At 45.0% G+C, this 17,287-nt stretch overlaps 1 protein-coding gene across 1 annotated transcript in view; it reads left to right on the plus strand.

Annotated features, from left to right (window-relative positions):
* ATG13 (autophagy related 13) overlaps positions 1-17,287 on the plus strand; it is a 38,597-nt gene that overhangs the window by 9,200 nt on the left and 12,110 nt on the right. The window contains 8 exon segments of the mRNA XM_021009805.2: positions 6,762-6,843; positions 7,818-7,898; positions 8,345-8,464; positions 9,358-9,404; positions 10,771-10,911; positions 15,753-15,793; positions 16,317-16,413; positions 16,723-16,821. Of these exon segments, the coding sequence (XP_020865464.1) occupies positions 6,775-6,843; positions 7,818-7,898; positions 8,345-8,464; positions 9,358-9,404; positions 10,771-10,911; positions 15,753-15,793; positions 16,317-16,413; positions 16,723-16,821 (695 nt within the window). The 5' untranslated portion in view covers positions 6,762-6,774.

The raw sequence follows: 17,287 nt of genomic DNA on the forward strand, positions 1-17,287 counted from the left end.
AATTTTTATTTGGGGGCCAGTAACCACACAAAGCTGGAAATGGGCCTTTCATTTGTGTACATTATGAAGAAAGGCACCAAGGCAGATTTTGTTCATTTTAAGCGCTGTGTGAATCACTCTCTCAGCTTGGAAAGTGAAAGTGTGAGTTAGGGGCAGGCAGGTGAGGTGGAGGCTTGAAGGAACCCATGCAGATGTTTGTGGAAATGTGGGAATTTTGGGACAGCTTGCACATGTACTAAGCCTGACGAAGGCGTTTCAGACGAAGTGAGTTTTGATAACAGATAATAATATGATGGAGAGAGCTATTAATTTTTCTCCTATGTGTCTGTAATTGTATGTGGTAATTGGCTTGTGTCTCCACAGCAAATAGTTTTAATTTTTAAAAAAGGCTACAGGTTTCTCAAATGAGATTACAAATTCAGCTTGTTATCAGAACAAGGGAAAAGAAATTGAAGAACTTGCAGGAAAGTTTTATCACCTGATCAAGAGACTGAGATTTTCAGATATGAAGTCCAAAACCTTGTGACTTAAAACGATGACCTGATCCCTGAAGTCCTGCCTCTGGGTTGGGTCCTCTAGCTGTCTGGGCTCAGTACCTAAGAGTCAGGCTCCTGGTACCTGTCTTAAAAGAGAAGTACAGTTTAAGGAAGGGGACTAACCAGCCAGCCCCTGACAGGCATCCTGTCATCATTTCACCTCATCCCCCAAGAAACTTTCTTTTCAGCAGTGGCTGTTTGGTTGGGATCATCCTTGGATAAGAGCTCGCCTGACCCTGAGTCTAGTCTCCTCCAGGCTAAACATTCTGAGTTTTGTCAGCTGGTTCACTTGACCTGGACTCAAGGCCTTTCACCATTCTGGTTGTCCTCCTGTGGACACTTTCTGTCCTCATCCATGTCTTTGCAGGAAAGTTTGCCATGTGATCACCATGATATATCCCGAACTATGGTGTCCAGAAGAGTGCTTAGGATGGGGTGTGCCCAGGTCAGAGTACAGAGGGTCTGTCACATCTTCATTCCTGAGAGCTCTGCCTTTCTTAAAGCATCCAGCGTTGCATTCAGTTTATTGAGTGTCACATCATCCTGCTGGCTCGTTGAGCTTGATGGCCCATGGATCTTTTTCAGAAAAACTGCTTTATAACCATGTCCCCACTCACCCCTTCCCATCTGGTATTAAGGCATTTGCTTTTTGAACCCAACTGTAAGATTTTTGCACCCATCTTACTAGGTTCAGATCAGTGCTAGAGCCTGTAGATCCTTTTTGGATCCCGACTGTCATTTCGTGTCTTAACTCTTTTGTGTCGTTTCTAGATTTTGTGACATCTGTGCTCTTATACAAGTCATTAATAAAAACGTTAACTAGTATAGGGCCAAGCACAGATTCTTGGGGTATTCCCTTGGAGACTTCTTATATGTTGACGTTGAACCATGAATGGCTACTTTTAGATTCCAGCAAGCCAACCAGTTTGAAATCCATCTAATTATATTATCATTTATATTCTAGATCATGCCTCTCCATATTTTCTATAAGAACAGTATGAGATACTTTATCAAAAGGTTTGTTAAAATTTAGGTAAACTAGATCTGTAGCGCCTTGCCCTGATCTACTAGTTTAATAACTGTCCAAAAAAAAAAAGGAAATAAGGTTATTCTAGTATGTCCTCAAGGAAACTGTAATCTTGGAAGTTGTAATTGTTGAATGACAAAACCAAAAAGGTGATGTGGTCTTGCATGGAGTTAGGAATTCAAAAAGACACAAATGAAGAGGGACAGTATTCTCAATACGGTAGACAGCCTATGTAGAGGCGGCCCAGTCTGGAGACAGACAGTTTGAAATGTTCCACTGTGTGAAGGTACGTCACGTGAATGTCTGCCAGAGTTGGCTGGATCCAAATTGGGAAGGGTTTGAAATGCCAAACAGGAATTAGTAGGTAATGAGGAGCCATGGAAGCATTGTGAGTAAGGGCATGATGTGTAATGTAGTGGAAAGTGCTGAATTAAGAGTCAGGAGACCTTTGTTTCGTTCAGCCTCAGATGCTTAATGTCCTGAGACCCTGGGCCGACTTGTGAGGATACAGTGAGATGTTATTCCTAAAGTACTTTGTAAATGTGAGCTGCTATTATCATTATCATTATTATCATTGTTGTTATTGTTGTTGTTGTTATTATTATTATTATTATTGGAGTATGAATGGGGAGAAGGAACTGTAGCCAAGGTACAGTTTATATGTGCTTATTTATGTGAAGTCATGGATCTAAATATAAATCAGAATGACTGTGTTCAATGTGCTAGTGGTTTGAGGATCCTTAGAATTCATGCACAGCCCTTCAGAGCTCCAGGGGCCCTCAGTTGGGAATCACTGACTCAGAAGTCCTTCAGTATGGTGGGGACAAGTCCTCCTGGAAGACTTCTTTATGGAGGAGGATTCATGGGAGGATATAGGCAATATGACACAGGATGAAAATGGATGGATGGGTTGGGACCGGGCCAGGTAGGAGAGGCCATGTCCTTGAAATAAAAGAGGGGAGCTAATGAAAGAGCCTCGGATTGCACATGAGACAGCAGCTCGGCAGGGGAGGGCTTTCAGTCTCTGAGCTCAGACCAGTGACTGTGCCTGTTTTATTTGAGAGGGAAGGATTGTCTTCTTATGGCAATACCTCAGATTACAGATTGTGACCTGATGTAGCTAAAGTGTGTGCAGCTATAGTTAGTTATTAAGGTCACCTCTGGAAAGACCATTCCCAACGGGCTGCACCCTTCAGGCTAGTTAGGCAAGTGGCTCCCTCAGTTTTTGTAGGGCGCTTTCCTTCCACCAGACCGCTCCTTCCTTTGCCCCCGGGGAGGTACCACAGGCCCTCTAGATCCTCAAGCATGGCCCTTTGGCTGAATCCAAACTTCACTAAATAAAAGGATCCCAAACAGAATTCTTTATCTTTGAATGAAGGCTAGTTTGTCTATTGAGGCTGGAGACACAAATACAAAAGTAAAGACAGTCTCAGTGTTCCAGGAGCTTAAATACTGGTAGAAGACAAGGCATAAAGAGGAGTGATGATCAAGAAGGGGTGCTTTGGTTTGGAATGGCAAGCGGGAGCTACAGAAGATTAGATTAAAATACCTTCCTTTTTCAGGAGCACAGTTGATTTGATAATTGTTGGAGGCGAGGAGGACAGGGCACTGGGAACTCAGGGAATTTGGTAAGAAGATGGCTGGGGAGTAGGAGTCAGGCAAAGCATGACTGGGGCCACTTGAATAGGGGCTTGGTGAAGCTTTCGTTGGTCATAGTAGGGACTAGTGGTAAGAGGCCCCTGGGGAAAGAGTGAAGCCCTGCAGGAATTCTGTTTCCTTTATGTTTCCCCTTCACTGAGGAGTTTTAAGTGGGGCACCTCCATTTTAGGTGTTTCCAAATCCATGGATGAAGCTAAAGAGATGAAGAGATAGAGAATTTTGACCAGTCAGCCATCCTCTTTCAGCTTTAATCTCTTTGATGGGAATATTCTTAAGCTTGTGGCCCACCACAAAAACATGCCTCTGGTGTGTGCCTGGCAATCCTTTTTTTGGAGGGGGGCAATTGGGGTTAAGTGACTTGCCCAGGGTCACACAGCTAGTAAGTGTCAAGTGTTTAGCCTGAGGCCGGATTTGAACTCAGGTCCTCCGGACTTCAGGGCAGTGCTCTGTCTACTTCTCCACCTAGCTGCCCCCCTGGCAATCCTTGATTTCCTCATCAGTCAACCACTCGACTTAACTGCTTGTAGTCTCTCTCTGTCCCTGTCCCTCCAAGCTCAGTTGCCTTCTGATTTGATAGCCTTGTCTCAGTTTTCGTCTTCCAGCCACCGTCTTCTTGCAGAAACATTCCTCCTGTGACTCTCCAACCCGTAACTCTGGCTTGATGCCTTCTTTTTCCCCCTTTGCTAGCTCCACTTGCTTCCCCTCCTCCCTCGTCTTGGGGGATTCCTCAAGGGTCTCACTTGTACCATCTATTCTGTTTCTGCTGGTTCTCTTATGATTTAATCTACTTCCATCGCCCTGGATATCACCTCAACACATGTGACTCCTAAATCTGTGTCTCTAGGCACAAACTCTCCTAAATTTTATTCCTTCATTTCTAACTGCCTGGTCGACATTTTCTCTGGATTTCTTGCCAGCACCTTACATTGTCTGTGTCTGAAATTGCATGCATCTCCCATTCCACCAAATTAGCTCTTCCTCCTAACTTTCTTGTTTCTGACCCTTTCACCACCATTGTCCTGGTCACCCAGCCTGAAAACTGTGGCTCTTTGACTCAGCCTATCTGTAACATCCTTCACTTCCCTCACCTTAGGTGGTGATTGGGGCTTTGAGATCTCTCGTATCCATTTTTTTCTTTCCCTTGCTGTTGCCCTGCATCTGCAGTGAGCTCTTGACACTGAATTGCGTGTGTGACCTTTGTTGGAGCACATGTTCTGTATGCTGTGCCTTCCAGCTCTGAGTGAGTCCTATGAGTTCTAGCCTCCTTCAGGTCTTTGTTATCTCGAGACAGTTATGATAGCCCTCGCTAGTTTTCTTGCCTCCACACCCCCGCTTCTGATCCATCCTGGCCCCAGCCTCTTGATGCCCTTCCTAAAGCCCTTCTGATCACCTCGCTCTTCTGTTCAAACACTGTCACTGGCTCCCTCGTGCCCACTGATTGAACATTTCCATGCAAGATCCTTTGTGCTTCGGCTCCTGCCCACCTCTTCAGAGTTCTCTGCTTCTGCTACTTTACAGAGACAGCACCCTGTATTCTGAACTTGTCCAGGGTCGCACGGCTAGTAAGTATCTGAGGCTGGATCTGGATTCGGGTCTTCCTGACTGCAGGCCAACACTCTGTCTGCTGGATACCTACTGATAGTCTACTGATATTTCAAGGTGAGACTAAGAGTTGTGTCCTTCTTAGATCACCTTAGCAGTGAGCAGTTGCTCTCTTAGTATAGTTATTTGTCTGTGGTCTTTTTTCTTCTACTGTGGTCTTTTTTCTTCTACTAGGTTATCAGGGCCTTGAGGGAAGAGACTTTTTTCCACGTTCTGGATACCCTTAATAGAGAGTCTTATACATCATAACATTTCTCTGCTGAAGTAATTTTAAGATTCTATGTAATTTTAGTTAAGAAACACCACGGTATTGTGGTAAATTCCATCTCAGACCATTACATTCTTCCCATCTGAATTTTTCCTTGTAGTTTCAATTAGCTACCAGGCTCATCTTTATTTCCCATTATAGAACATAGCTACCAGCTTTTGAACAATTGCCATGTTTGAATATTGCATTAAATGATTTCTCTCTATGGGAGCATGTATGAGCGTGAGCTTGTAAAATTCTTTGGCCACCTTTTGGGTGCCAGGCACTGGGCAGGTGTGAGTTGGTGGAGGTGCTGTTTTGTAGTAAAGGCTGTCTAATAAACTTTGTGCCTGGTCATTGGGGGTAGCAGAGTTACTTTCCAGCCAGGCCTTGAGGATTCTGCACAGATTCCAGGTCCCCCAGTGAATATAATTTTATGGGATGTGTGGAAATCACAGCTTCCTAATTTCTGTTCATTCTATAAATGAAACTCAATATTTTGAGAGAAGATAATTTACATTGGGAGCCCTTTAAAATCAGTGCTTACCAACTCTCTCCCAGCAAAGTACTTCCCCCTCAGCATGCTACCACCAGGGTAGTGCAGATGTCTTCATTTTTTACAGAAAAGGAAACTGAAGCCGAGACAGATTAATCTATCCGAGCTGATGGTGCTGCCACAATTTGAACCCAGACCCCCAAACCTCTGCTTCAAGTCAATCATGCTTTGTCCTCCGCCCTATCGCCACTTTATATGTGCATTGTAGATGACTTGTTCCAAGCAGAAACCTCCAAAGGCTGGCATTTCCAATATCCCCTGATACAAGTCTTTAGTATCCAGGACTGAATCGAACCAATCTCTGCAAAGACTTACACACACACGCAGTGTAAATAGCAGTGGATTTGTAATAGTGTGCTTATTCCGTTCTCTGGGAACCTATGGGCCCTTGTTTGCATTCCATTCTTTGTTATGTTAATTGTGTGTTGTCCCAACCTTCCCATTGAACATATCTAGATTTCATCTTTCAGAATTTTTGAAACCTTTTCTAGTTGGTTTGCTGTTTGCCCCAGGCCTCACCCATCATACCCCCTGTAGCTCCGCACAGTCAGTACAAGTCTTGGGTGGAAGGCCCTAGAGAGACTTCTTGTTTGACTTTGACCTCACCAGAATGTTTTATCTGCCAGAAGCTTATGTTCACTCAACCTATGGGGTAATATAGCATGTTTTCTATACTTCTAGCAAATTTTGATACTCTGCCTTTGTCAAGAAGAATAGACTAATGGGGTCATCTTATCCTCCGTGTACCAAGTTGATGTGTTATGTGATAGCTAATCCTTTTGTAAAGAGAGAGAGAGTAGACGATGGACCAAGACAGTGTGATGGTTTCTTTTGCTTACCTGCACTTCTTTGACCCAAGTGGACTCTGTTGGAGGGAAGGTGTCTTGGGAGGGGGTTGCCTTGCCAAAAAAGATTATCAAGAAAACACTGTTTAAAGGATGGCTTTATGGCTCCGTAAAGGGACTTTTTGCTTCCAGTCCTTTCCCTTTTTGCCCTCCTTAGATAACTGAAGATCTCCGTTCCTGCCCTGCCACTTTCCTGAGCTGACGTTGAGTACAGAGCAGTTTCCCTATGTGATTTGACAGTTCATGCCCAGAGGTCAGTGTCGTGCCGCACTGGTGTTGTGTGTTTCAGATTTGTGTGTGCAATGGATGCTGATCTCAGCTCCCAGGACAGGAAGGACCTGGACAAGTTCATCAAGTTTTTCGCCCTGAAGGTCAGTAATATGTTCTTGGTTCACGTGGCCCTAGAACTGTTAGCAATGACTGCTATGCTTTTTGTTCCAGTCTTTTGAAACGTATCATGCGTGACGGCTTGCAGCTTGCCCATTTGAGGGGGTAACTGGTATGAGTTCTGTCTCTTGTAAACCAAACTGTGAAGGCCTGGGGGCGGTGGAGGGGGTGTAGCTAGGAAGCAGCTTCCAGTTTTCCTCAGTTACTCACTCCAGTGGGGGTGGGGGCAGACCGCGAGGCCGTTCATCAGCAGAAATGCCAGGCTATGAGCCCTGTTTCTTGGCACAGCGCATTCCCACGCAATGGGAGAGACCGCGAGTGTTGAGTAGTCACCATGAACATCTTTTAGGCATCTTCCCTTAAGCACATCCTCCCCCTGACATTCCCATTTTTTTACTTTTTATAACTTCCTGGCCAATGGGTTTTTTTAAACTAAATATTGAAAGCTGTGCAGAGTGTTTTCCTAACTCTTTTGTGAAGTTCCCTCATTATTGCTGTGCTCAACCAATGCAGACACAAAATCTGGTCCTGAAATAGTTTGGGAGCCTTTTGCCATCTGGTTATGCCTGTGTGACTGAGTAGTGCTTTCTGGTTCAAGCCTACATGAGTTCATGGCAGTGCGTATTCACATCCACAATTGGGCTTGTATTCTTGGGAAAAACCATAGCTGCCACATTCAGCTTTCATTCTGCCATGTGAGAACTTCACCTATGTCATACTGGCAAACTACAGGCATTTCTGCTGGCCGGCATTGGACCTCCTAGAGGCTGTGCAGTGCTTCTTCTGTCCTTGGGCCTTCTAAGCTCTGGTAATCCCTTTCTTGTAGCACACTCTGGCTGCGTTGATAGCCTGTCCTACTAACACTTCAGTGTTTATCAGGAGCCCAATTGTTGTGTAAATCCTTTAAGATCCATCCCTTTCCAAGCACATACCTTTGGGGTTTTTATTTTCTCTGCAGACGGTCCAAGTGATAGTCCAGGCACGGCTTGGAGAGAAGATTTGTACTCGCTCGTCATCTTCCCCAACAGGATCTGACTGGGTAAAGCCTTATTTTTGGCAATATTATGCGTTCTCTGTTTGCACAAAAAGTGGATTTTCTGCGGTTTAGTAAGCCAGGATTTGGGGCCACTGACTAGACAAAGCAAAGCCTGCTCTCCACTCTCATGCTCTCCTCTTGTGTTTGGTTCTTGACTTCTTGCAGCCAAGACAAAGGAGGTTTGGAAGAGGAGAGCCATCTGTTGGGTTTAAAGACAGTTCACGTCCTGGCTTATCCAGCTGTATGCTTGGAGCTCCATCATAAACATTCATTTATGAAGAAAGGGGGGTGTTAGTGAGGGTTTCCACTTACCGCAAGTAGAAAATGTCTTCTCCCTAACAATAGCAAGGCCTTCCTTGAAGTGAAACTTATTTGACATGCCTGTAATGCTCCTTTGGGCAAAAGTCCCTGGAGGTTTTAACAAGAAAAATGATCTATTCTTTTTGCAGTTCAACTTGGCCATCAAGGATATCCCAGAGGTCACACATGAGGCCAAGAAGGCCCTGGCAGGGCAGCTGCCCGCTGTGGGGAGGTCTATGTGCGTGGAAATCTCGCTCAAGACTTCGGAGGTGATGAGGCATCTGAGCTACAGATCCTTGGGCCAGCTTGGGACACTTGGGTCCTAAAGACATTAGGGCTTCTTGTCTTGTGTTCCGTGACTGAATCCCCGGGCTCTAGCTCAGTCTTCATCCTTAGGGACTCACAGTTGAATAGCCTCGTGGGTAAAGCACTTTGAAGGAAGACAGCCTGAATTTACATCAGACCTTTGACTAGCGCTTCCCTCACAGATCAAATGTGCTCACATGTCTACAGTACCACCCTTCAAGCTCTGTACAAATGCTGTCACCTTGGTTCATTGTTGTCTTCGTTGTTACCATTATCATTAATGTTATTGTGTCTCTCCTCCTGGGGAGATGGTGAAAAAACCCGTGTTCAGCCAGGTACGCCAGCATGTTTTGGATCTCAGGACGAAGCTTTTCTTCTTATCTCAGATCCTAAGAGAATGCCCAGTAACTAGTCACCACTAGACTCATCAAGAAAGCTTCCCCTTTTTAAAATGAAGACACGAGAAGTTTGCACTTCATCTAGAGCTAATGCTAGTCTTCTGCACACCTGCCTAATCCAGGCTCACTCCTGAACCTGAGCATTTCTGTCCTTGTTTCTCATTGGTCTCCCTTAAAAAAAAAAAGATTTGCTTATGTTTAGATTTATGTAACACTCCCACTTGCTTAGTGGCAAACAGAACGCTTGATATTGGTGGGATTGAAGGGCTGTCACTTCAGAGAAGGGGTTAAACCCTTCTCCTTCACGCCCATTGGGTCCAAGTCCTATATCTAGGCAAGTTGTCTGGGGGGGTGGATGTATGTGTGTGGGAGTGCCCCTATCACAAGAGTCTCTGGAGTCAGTAACACAGTTCTTCAGGTGACCATAAGATTGATTGATATTCTCCACTCATTTACAGGGAGATTCCATGGAACTAGAAATTTGGTGTCTTGAAATGAATGAAAAGTAAGTGTGTTTCCCAATTCAGGAATCTTGGGGGTTGTGTGACTGAGCATATTGTGCTGAAGAGAGATCAGGGGCTGTAGCGCCTCAGGCACCAGGCTGGATTGAGACAGGACCTGCTAGGGAGGCTTCCTTTTCTTTTCTTTTCTTTTTTTTAAAATTTATTTATTTATTTTGGCTAGGCAATGGGGTTAAGTGACTTGCCCAGGGTCACACAGCTACTAAGTATTATGTGTCTGAGGCCAGATTTGAACTCAGGTCCTCCTGAATCCAGGGCCGGTGCTCTATCCACTGCACCACCCAGCTGCCCCGGGAGACTTCCTTTTCAAAAAAGAGGGGAAAAAGGTTTGTTTGCCCTGAAAACAAGTAATATTCTGGTGAAATCCCTTGGGGGCTCTTGCTTCCTGAGTACTTCTTTTGTCTGTTCTTTGTGTGGCAAACCTCCAGTAAGATTTCCATATGACCCTCCTGTTAAAACAGGTATGTGAGGTCCAAGGATTTGCCTCTTTGGGTTTTTTTTGTCCTTCAGAAGTCAGCCAGTCAAGTTCCTGTCTAAAACTTTAAAGAAAAGATGTACAGAGAAATTAAAGAAATATTAAGTATAAACCAATTTCATCAATATATATGAGTTACATATGGGTTTATTTTATAGTAGAAAACTGTCATCACATTGAGGTTATAAATTAAACTGTTGCAAGCAGACTGGTCTCCTGCAGATTGCCTGTTCAGTCCAGGCAGCTCTGAAATTCCTCTCAGTGAGATAGAAGTGGTACGTGAGGTTTGCATCTCTGTTCTGTACAATTACACTTAGGAATCGCTGCTTCTAAGGATCGTATGGGGTGGGGTGGGGGGGACAGCTAGGTGGCACAGTGGATGGAACAGCAGTCCTTTTAAACCCAATTGCCTAAAAACAAAAAAAAAACAAAAACAGAATTAGCAGATGAGTTACAGGAAGCACCTTCTGCTTCTTTGCTTCTCTTACCAGCTGCGCCTGGTACGTTGATCAGTAGGTTAAGACAGAGCTCTGTTGATTCCTTCTGTAGGAATGTGTTAGCATTACCTGTTTGTAGCACTTGATTCTCCAGCTACCACTGGGTGTGAGGCAGAAGAAGTGATAGCCTTCAAATAAAAGGTGGATTCAGATCAGCTTAATCAGCTGGGGAGAGGGGTGAGAATGGGGTGGTGCAAAGAAGACGGGGTGATGGGCAAGGTGAACTTGGAAAGGGATTCCACCTTCCATTTCTTGGGAACATTCACAAGTCCATCTGGCCCCCTCCCCCCACAGCTGATTAACAAGTCTCCTTCCAGAGCCAACTTTCTCCTGGATGTAATAGGATCAAACTAACACCTTCTCGATGCTCCTGTCCAGGTGCGACAAAGAAATTAAAGTTTCCTACACTGTGTACAATAGGCTGTCACTACTGCTCAAGTCTTTGCTTGCTATCACTAGAGTGACACCAGCCTACCGACTCTCCAGGAAACAGGGCCGTGAATATGTCATACTCTACAGGTAAAGGGTATTCCTTTCCACTCTTGTTCTCTAGTGGTAATGTGGCTCAGCTTGTGTCTCCTGGCCCACGCAGCAATAACAGGAGCTCATGGTGCTCTTGCCCCTTCCTCCCCCGGGCCCACATTGCTTTTGGAACCATAGTCGGACTCTTCTGTGGCAGTGTTCCTGGGTAGCCGCTGCTCTGTGGTCCCACCCAACACCCTGTAACTTTCTGCCTCAGAGGGTTCCCTCCCTGGCCCCCATGCTCCTGGGTGTGTTCATTTTCCTCATTGCAGTGGAAGATCCTTGGGGGCATTGAACTGTCTTTGCTTTTTTAATTGTATCCAGCTGAGCTCAAATGTTCGCACAGTAAGTGCTTTTTCATTCACTCAAATTTTTTCCTGTTTCATGCTTTACAAAGCTCTTTCCTCTTACCCTCCCACCCTGGGAGGGACATGTATAGCAAGTAATATTGTCCCTATTTTACGGATGAGGAAAGTTACGTTCAGAAAGGGGAAGTGATTGAGGAAGGGGCCTTTAGCCACTCTGCCTCTGCCGGGGAATGTTGGAGGCAAGACTGGAGCCCTGCTCTGACTCCAAACCCAGTGTTCTTTCTGCTGTGCAGCCTCACTATTACAGGCTTGATCCCTGTGGATGGGCTTTTAAGTTCATACTAACAGACGAATACCTCTGTGAATTACAGGGTTGGAAAGGACCTAAAAAGGTCATCTTGTCCACTTGCCTCCATTTTTTAAAAGAATGAATTTTTATTGATATCTTTTGTTTTTATGTTACCTACATCTCTCATTGTTTTCCTCCTCTCACCCCCTCCCAGAGAGCCACCCATCATAAGAACGAATTTTTGAAAAGAAAAAAAAAATAAGTTCGATAAAACTAATCAACATATTGAAAATCTGCCATTACATGTGGCATTCTGTACCCATGGTCCCCCTCAGCCACGAAGCGTATACGGGGAGAGAAACCTTCTCTGGAGGCAGGCCGGGCAATGATAATTTTATTGCATTTTGTTTCTCTCATGGTGATGGTGTTCTTTATATTTCCATTATGGTAGTCGTGTACATTGTTTTCAGTCTTCCAGGTTTTTCCATATTCATCATTTCTTATAGCACAGGAATATTCCATTACACTCACAGACCACAATTTGTTCAGCCGTTTCCCGGTCAGTTTCCAGTTATTTGCTAATACAGCAAACATTTCCTGCCTCCATTTTTATCCCAAATAAATGATAGTTTTCTAGGAACCACCAAAGATTCCCAGTTGGAGACAACTTGAAAACAGCTGGTCTGTTTTGACACCAGAGGTGTCAAACATGGGCAATAACATTTCAAGTACAGCCAGAGCCAGATTACAATGCAGCTGGGGAGTATTTAGTGAAATAAACAAAAATAAAGGAAGAGAGAGATAGCTTGGTGGCCCACAGGGATCCGTGTGTACAGTTTAGTGGCCCCATTTCTCTTCAAGTTTGGCACCCCTGGTGTGGACTGGAGCTTCCTAGCTTGTTGATGAAAGAAAGTACCAGAGACCTTAAATATCTCAGTGTATTCCATCTCCTCCTCCCTCTTCTACATGGCCTGCCACCCTGTGTGTCAGAGAAGGGAAGGAAATGGTTATGGCACACCCGACTGTGTTCCTCCTCAAGCTGGGTTGGCTGTTTTTTCCACCTCTTCAGAGGAGTTTGCTAACTTCGCAGAACCTCCAAGGCTTCCGTTGATACAGCCCTTGAGACAGCCCATACTGGTGACGTTATGAATTCTTTCTACAGTGTGGGAGGCCAGAGCCCTCCCATGAGAGAGAAACCAGTACACCCTAGGGCAGTCCAGCCCACTTTTGGACAGCCTTCCTTATTAGCCAGTGCTCCTAGCTTTCTTTGTGGAGCCAAGCAGAGCAATGTTAATACTTATTCCACAAGCCCTTCGAATACTTTAAGACTGTTTCTATCTCTCTGCCTTCCCCTGCCAAGTCTTCGATCCTCCTGGTTTAACATCCCTAGCTCTTTCATCTAATCCTTCAGTGGCCTGGTTTTGAGGCCCTTTAACAGGCCTGGATATTTCTGACATATTCTCACATTTTATTGAACCTGGGGTGGCTCATCTTTAGTTCTTCAGGCTGTTCCTTTCCTTGTTTTTTTTTCCCCCCAATCTTTTAGAGAGTGTGATCCCCGTGAATTTTTTGTTCTCCCTCTCCAAAAATATTTTTTTGACATTCTTTTTTAAAATTTTGACTTCCAAATTCTCTCCCTCCCTTCCCTCCCCCCTCATTGAGAAGGCAGGCAATTTCATATAGGTTATACATGTGCAGTCATGTAAAATATATTTCCATGTTAGTCATGTTATGAAAGAAAACACAACCCAAACTACACACACACACACACACACACACACACACACACACACACACACACACACACGGAAAATAAAGATTAAACAGTATGCTTTGGGGGACAGCTAGGTGGCCAAGTAGATAGAGCACTGGCCCTGAAGTCAGAAGGACCTGAGTTCAAATTTAGACTCAGACACTTGACACTTACCAGCTGTGTGACCCTAGGCAAGTCACTTAACCCCAGTTGCCTCACCAGAAAAAAAAGAGGCAGAAAAATTATGCTTCGATCTGCATTCAGACTCCATCAGTTCTCTCTCTGGAGGTGGGCAATATTTTTTATCATAAGTCCTTTGTAATTATCTTAGGTCATTGTATTGCTGAGAAGAGCTAAGTCATTCACAGTTAATTATCATACAGTATTTCTGTCACTGTATACAACATTCTCCTGGTTCTGCTCACTTCACTTTGTATCGGTTCATCTTAGTCCAGGTTTTTCTGAGAGCATCATGCTCATCATTTCTTATAGCACAGTAGTATTCCATCACAATCATATACCACAACTTGTTCAGTCATTCCCCAATTGATGAGCATCCCCTTGATTTTTAATTCTTTTTTGTAGTGGCAAATAATTGAAAATTGAGGGGATCCCTATGAATTCTTTAAAAAATAGTGCCTGCAGGGTGAGTTGACGATTAAGGGGTCTTATCTGGAGAATAAAATTAAGGGACGGGGGAGAATTATGCTTGGAGGAGAAGAAGAAAGGGAGAGGTAGAAAGGGGTAGATTATGTCACAAAAAAAAAACTTTTAGGGGAAATGGGGGAAGGTAAGAGGGAATGAGTGAATCTTATTCTCATAGGATTTGGCTTAAGGAGGGAACAACATACACATTCAATTGGGTATGGAAATCTGTCTTACCCTACAGGAAAATAGGGGGAGAAGGGGACAAGAGAACAGAGGAATGATAGAGAGGAGGGCAGATTGGGAAAGGGTGTAATCAGAAGTAAATACTTCTGAGGAGGGACAGGGTCAAAAGAAAGAATAGAATAAATGGGAGGGCAGGATAGGATTAAAGGAACTAGAGTCAGTTTTTCACAACACATCTACTATGGAAGTGTTTTGCATAACTGCACATGTACAACCTATATTGAGTTGCTTGCCTTTTCAATGAGGGTGGGTGGGGAGAGAGGAAGAGAGAAAATCTGAAACCTAAAGTTTTAAAAACATGTTAAAAAAAATGTTTTCACATGCTACTGGGAAATAAGAAACACAGGAAATGGGGTACAGAAGTCTATCCTGCCCTACAGGAAAATAGAAGGGGAAGGGGATAAGAGAAGGGCGGGGAAGAGATAGAAGAGAGGACAGACTAGGGGAAGGGATATTCAGAATTCATGCCATCTTGGGGTGGGGGGAGGGGTGAGATGGGGTGAAAATTTGGAACTCAAAAACTTGTGGAAGTGAATGTTGAAAACTAAAAATAAATATATTAAAAAAAGAAAAAATAGTGCCTGGGCGGTCTATAAGAGAATCTGCTAGTTGCCTACAGAAGCATGCCATTAATTCTGATGGACCAGAACACTTCCAGGTTTTTCTCCAGTGTTATCTGCTGGCTAATTTGGATCCTTCTAAAATTCTTAATCAGAACTATATTTGAATTTATCTTTGCACTCTTAATGGAAAAAGGATTTGCAGAGTTAACACAGGATAGGAACACAATTGTCAGGAGAGATGTTTAATGGCTAGAAGAGAATAGACTCTTCATTATAATGAGGGGGATAGACCCGCTTCCTCTTTGAATATTTAGCTTGTTACTATATGTCCTTCAATAATTAAAGATCATTTCTTTTAAAATGTCCTGTGATTCAGACTTTTCCCTAATGTCAGCTTCCTAAGATTAACAGGGAATCAAAGAGGTTCTTACTAGGTTTTTAGAAGCTGAAAGTTCAGCTAATTCTTCCAGATCAGAAATCTCATTGGATCGGAAAATATAGTTTCCCAATTATGTGCTTGTCTTGTTTTTAAGGGGAGCGAAGTATGAATGATCTCTCGACAGCTCAAGCTAGTATCTTGTGGGAGGATCTTAGCTATGTGGGAGGCCTAGGTGTTTTTGGTTCTGTGAGCAGCAAGTATGTGATTTCAAGAAAGGAAAGAAATTACCATGAGTTCTTGATCTTTCTTCAGGGTTGCAGTCATCTCATGACTAAGAATTGGGTGAGTTCACATCACTCTGCTCCGTAAGTGCAGGGGATGTAAAGAAAGGCAACGCAGCCCTACCTTCAGGGAGCCATAAGGATGGGTGTGGCAGACAGATGAGGGGTGGACGGCTGGTCGCCCGGGGAGGCATGAGGCTTAGCAGTGTTGCCTTGATGAAGTGTTTCTCCTTGGATTGCTAAGACTAGTTTAACTGCAGCCCTCAGGACAGCCTCCACTGTGGCTGAGCAAACCAGCTGTGAACTACTCTTACTTATTACAGGCCAAAAATAAATCTAAATTCACACAGTATTCCTTTGTCTCCTTCCCACAGGATATACTTTGGAGAAGTCCAGTTGAACGGCTTAGGAGAAGGTACTACTGTTCTGTCTGCACAGCCTACATGTTAGCAAGGCCCTTTCACTCTAGGGGTGCTTCCACTTATAAATGTGCCACCCACGGGTCTCCCCTCATCCCTCAGTAGGGATGACTCCTGAATGTGCTCCTTTCTGGCACGGTGGTTTCTGGGCACCTGCCCCTGATGTCCATGGCGCAGAATGCTATGGGGGATGGACACAGAATATTTCTTAGACTTCTCAGCTTGGACCTGTCATTCCTTGTTAAAGCCAGTGTCCTGTTTCCTTATCCATGACTATTTGGTGCCTGTGAAAGAAAGCAGGGGCCTAGGGCCACATTGAGGGGGGGAGAGAGAGAGAGTGTGTGCGTGTGTGTGTGTGTGTGTGTGCGTGCGTGCGTGCGTGTGTGTGTGTGTGTGTGTGTGTGTGTGTGCACGCACATTTCCATGAACGAGCCTTGTAGAGAGTCCTTGATACAGGGAAAGACAAGCACCTGAGGGGCCTGAAGGAAGTCAGAAAGGCTCACCTTGCTTCTCTTCTAGGCTTCCAGACAGTCCGAGTTGGCACAGTAGGCACCCCAGTGGGCACCGTCACTCTGTCCTGTGCCTACAGAGTTAACCTGGCCTTCATGTCTGCCAGGTGAGCAGGAGCATTATCCCTTTTCTCGAGCTTTGAGAACCGAACCTCTGTGCCAGCCCTGCTCTCCCTGTGGAACACGCCCCCGCCCCCTAGGAGGCTTAAGCTCTTTGAAGGACAGGGACAGAGAGAGTAAAAACGCCCCAGGCGCAGTGGCTCAGTGACCCGGAACCTGTAGGTCCAGGATCTCCGGTTCGGTGGAGGGTTTGTAAAGCTGCCAGGCTTAGCACACTTGGGGACCCTACTAGCACATGCCAGGGGCGGGGCCAGGAAGACCCACTAACATCAAACAATCTGCTTGTTGCTTTGCAGGCAGTTTGAGAGGACCCCACCTATCATGGGGATTGTCATTGACCATTTTGTGGACCGTCCCTACCCCAGCTCCTCGCCCATGCACCCCTGCAACTACAGGTGAGGAAACAAGGGCACTCAAAACCCCCAGCTCGCGAGGCTAGGCAGGTCTCACTCCAGGCACTGTTGGCTCTCAGGATGCTTGGCTACCAGGTACACTTTGGATGGCGCTCTGATTAGCAGTTTCCTTGGTCAGAGGGTAGTGCTCAGAGCCTTAGCTGGCACTAGCTGGCTCTGCCAGGGGGCAGCAAGGTCCCACAGAGTGGGAGGGTGTTTTAGGAATTGGAACAAGGGTGTGCCACCCAAGGCCCTGCTGCTCACGGCTCTGGGTGTTTGAGGTTGCTTCGTTGGATACATCTCAGTAATAGCTCACACAGACGAGTATGCTCTGTCCACTGTCTTTCTGTGGCACTGAGGCCCTCAGGGATAGAAGGAACAGGGAGAGACCCTTTCCTTTGAGAGCTGTGGGGTAAGGAAGTGAGCTAGAAGAAAGCCAGGGACAAATGTCTGGACCCCCGCTCTCTTC

This window comes from Phascolarctos cinereus, unplaced genomic scaffold (genome assembly GCF_003287225.1).
Source record: "Phascolarctos cinereus isolate Bilbo 61053 unplaced genomic scaffold, phaCin_HiC Scaffold_9;HRSCAF=440, whole genome shotgun sequence".
Taxonomy (NCBI): domain Eukaryota; kingdom Metazoa; phylum Chordata; class Mammalia; order Diprotodontia; family Phascolarctidae; genus Phascolarctos; species Phascolarctos cinereus.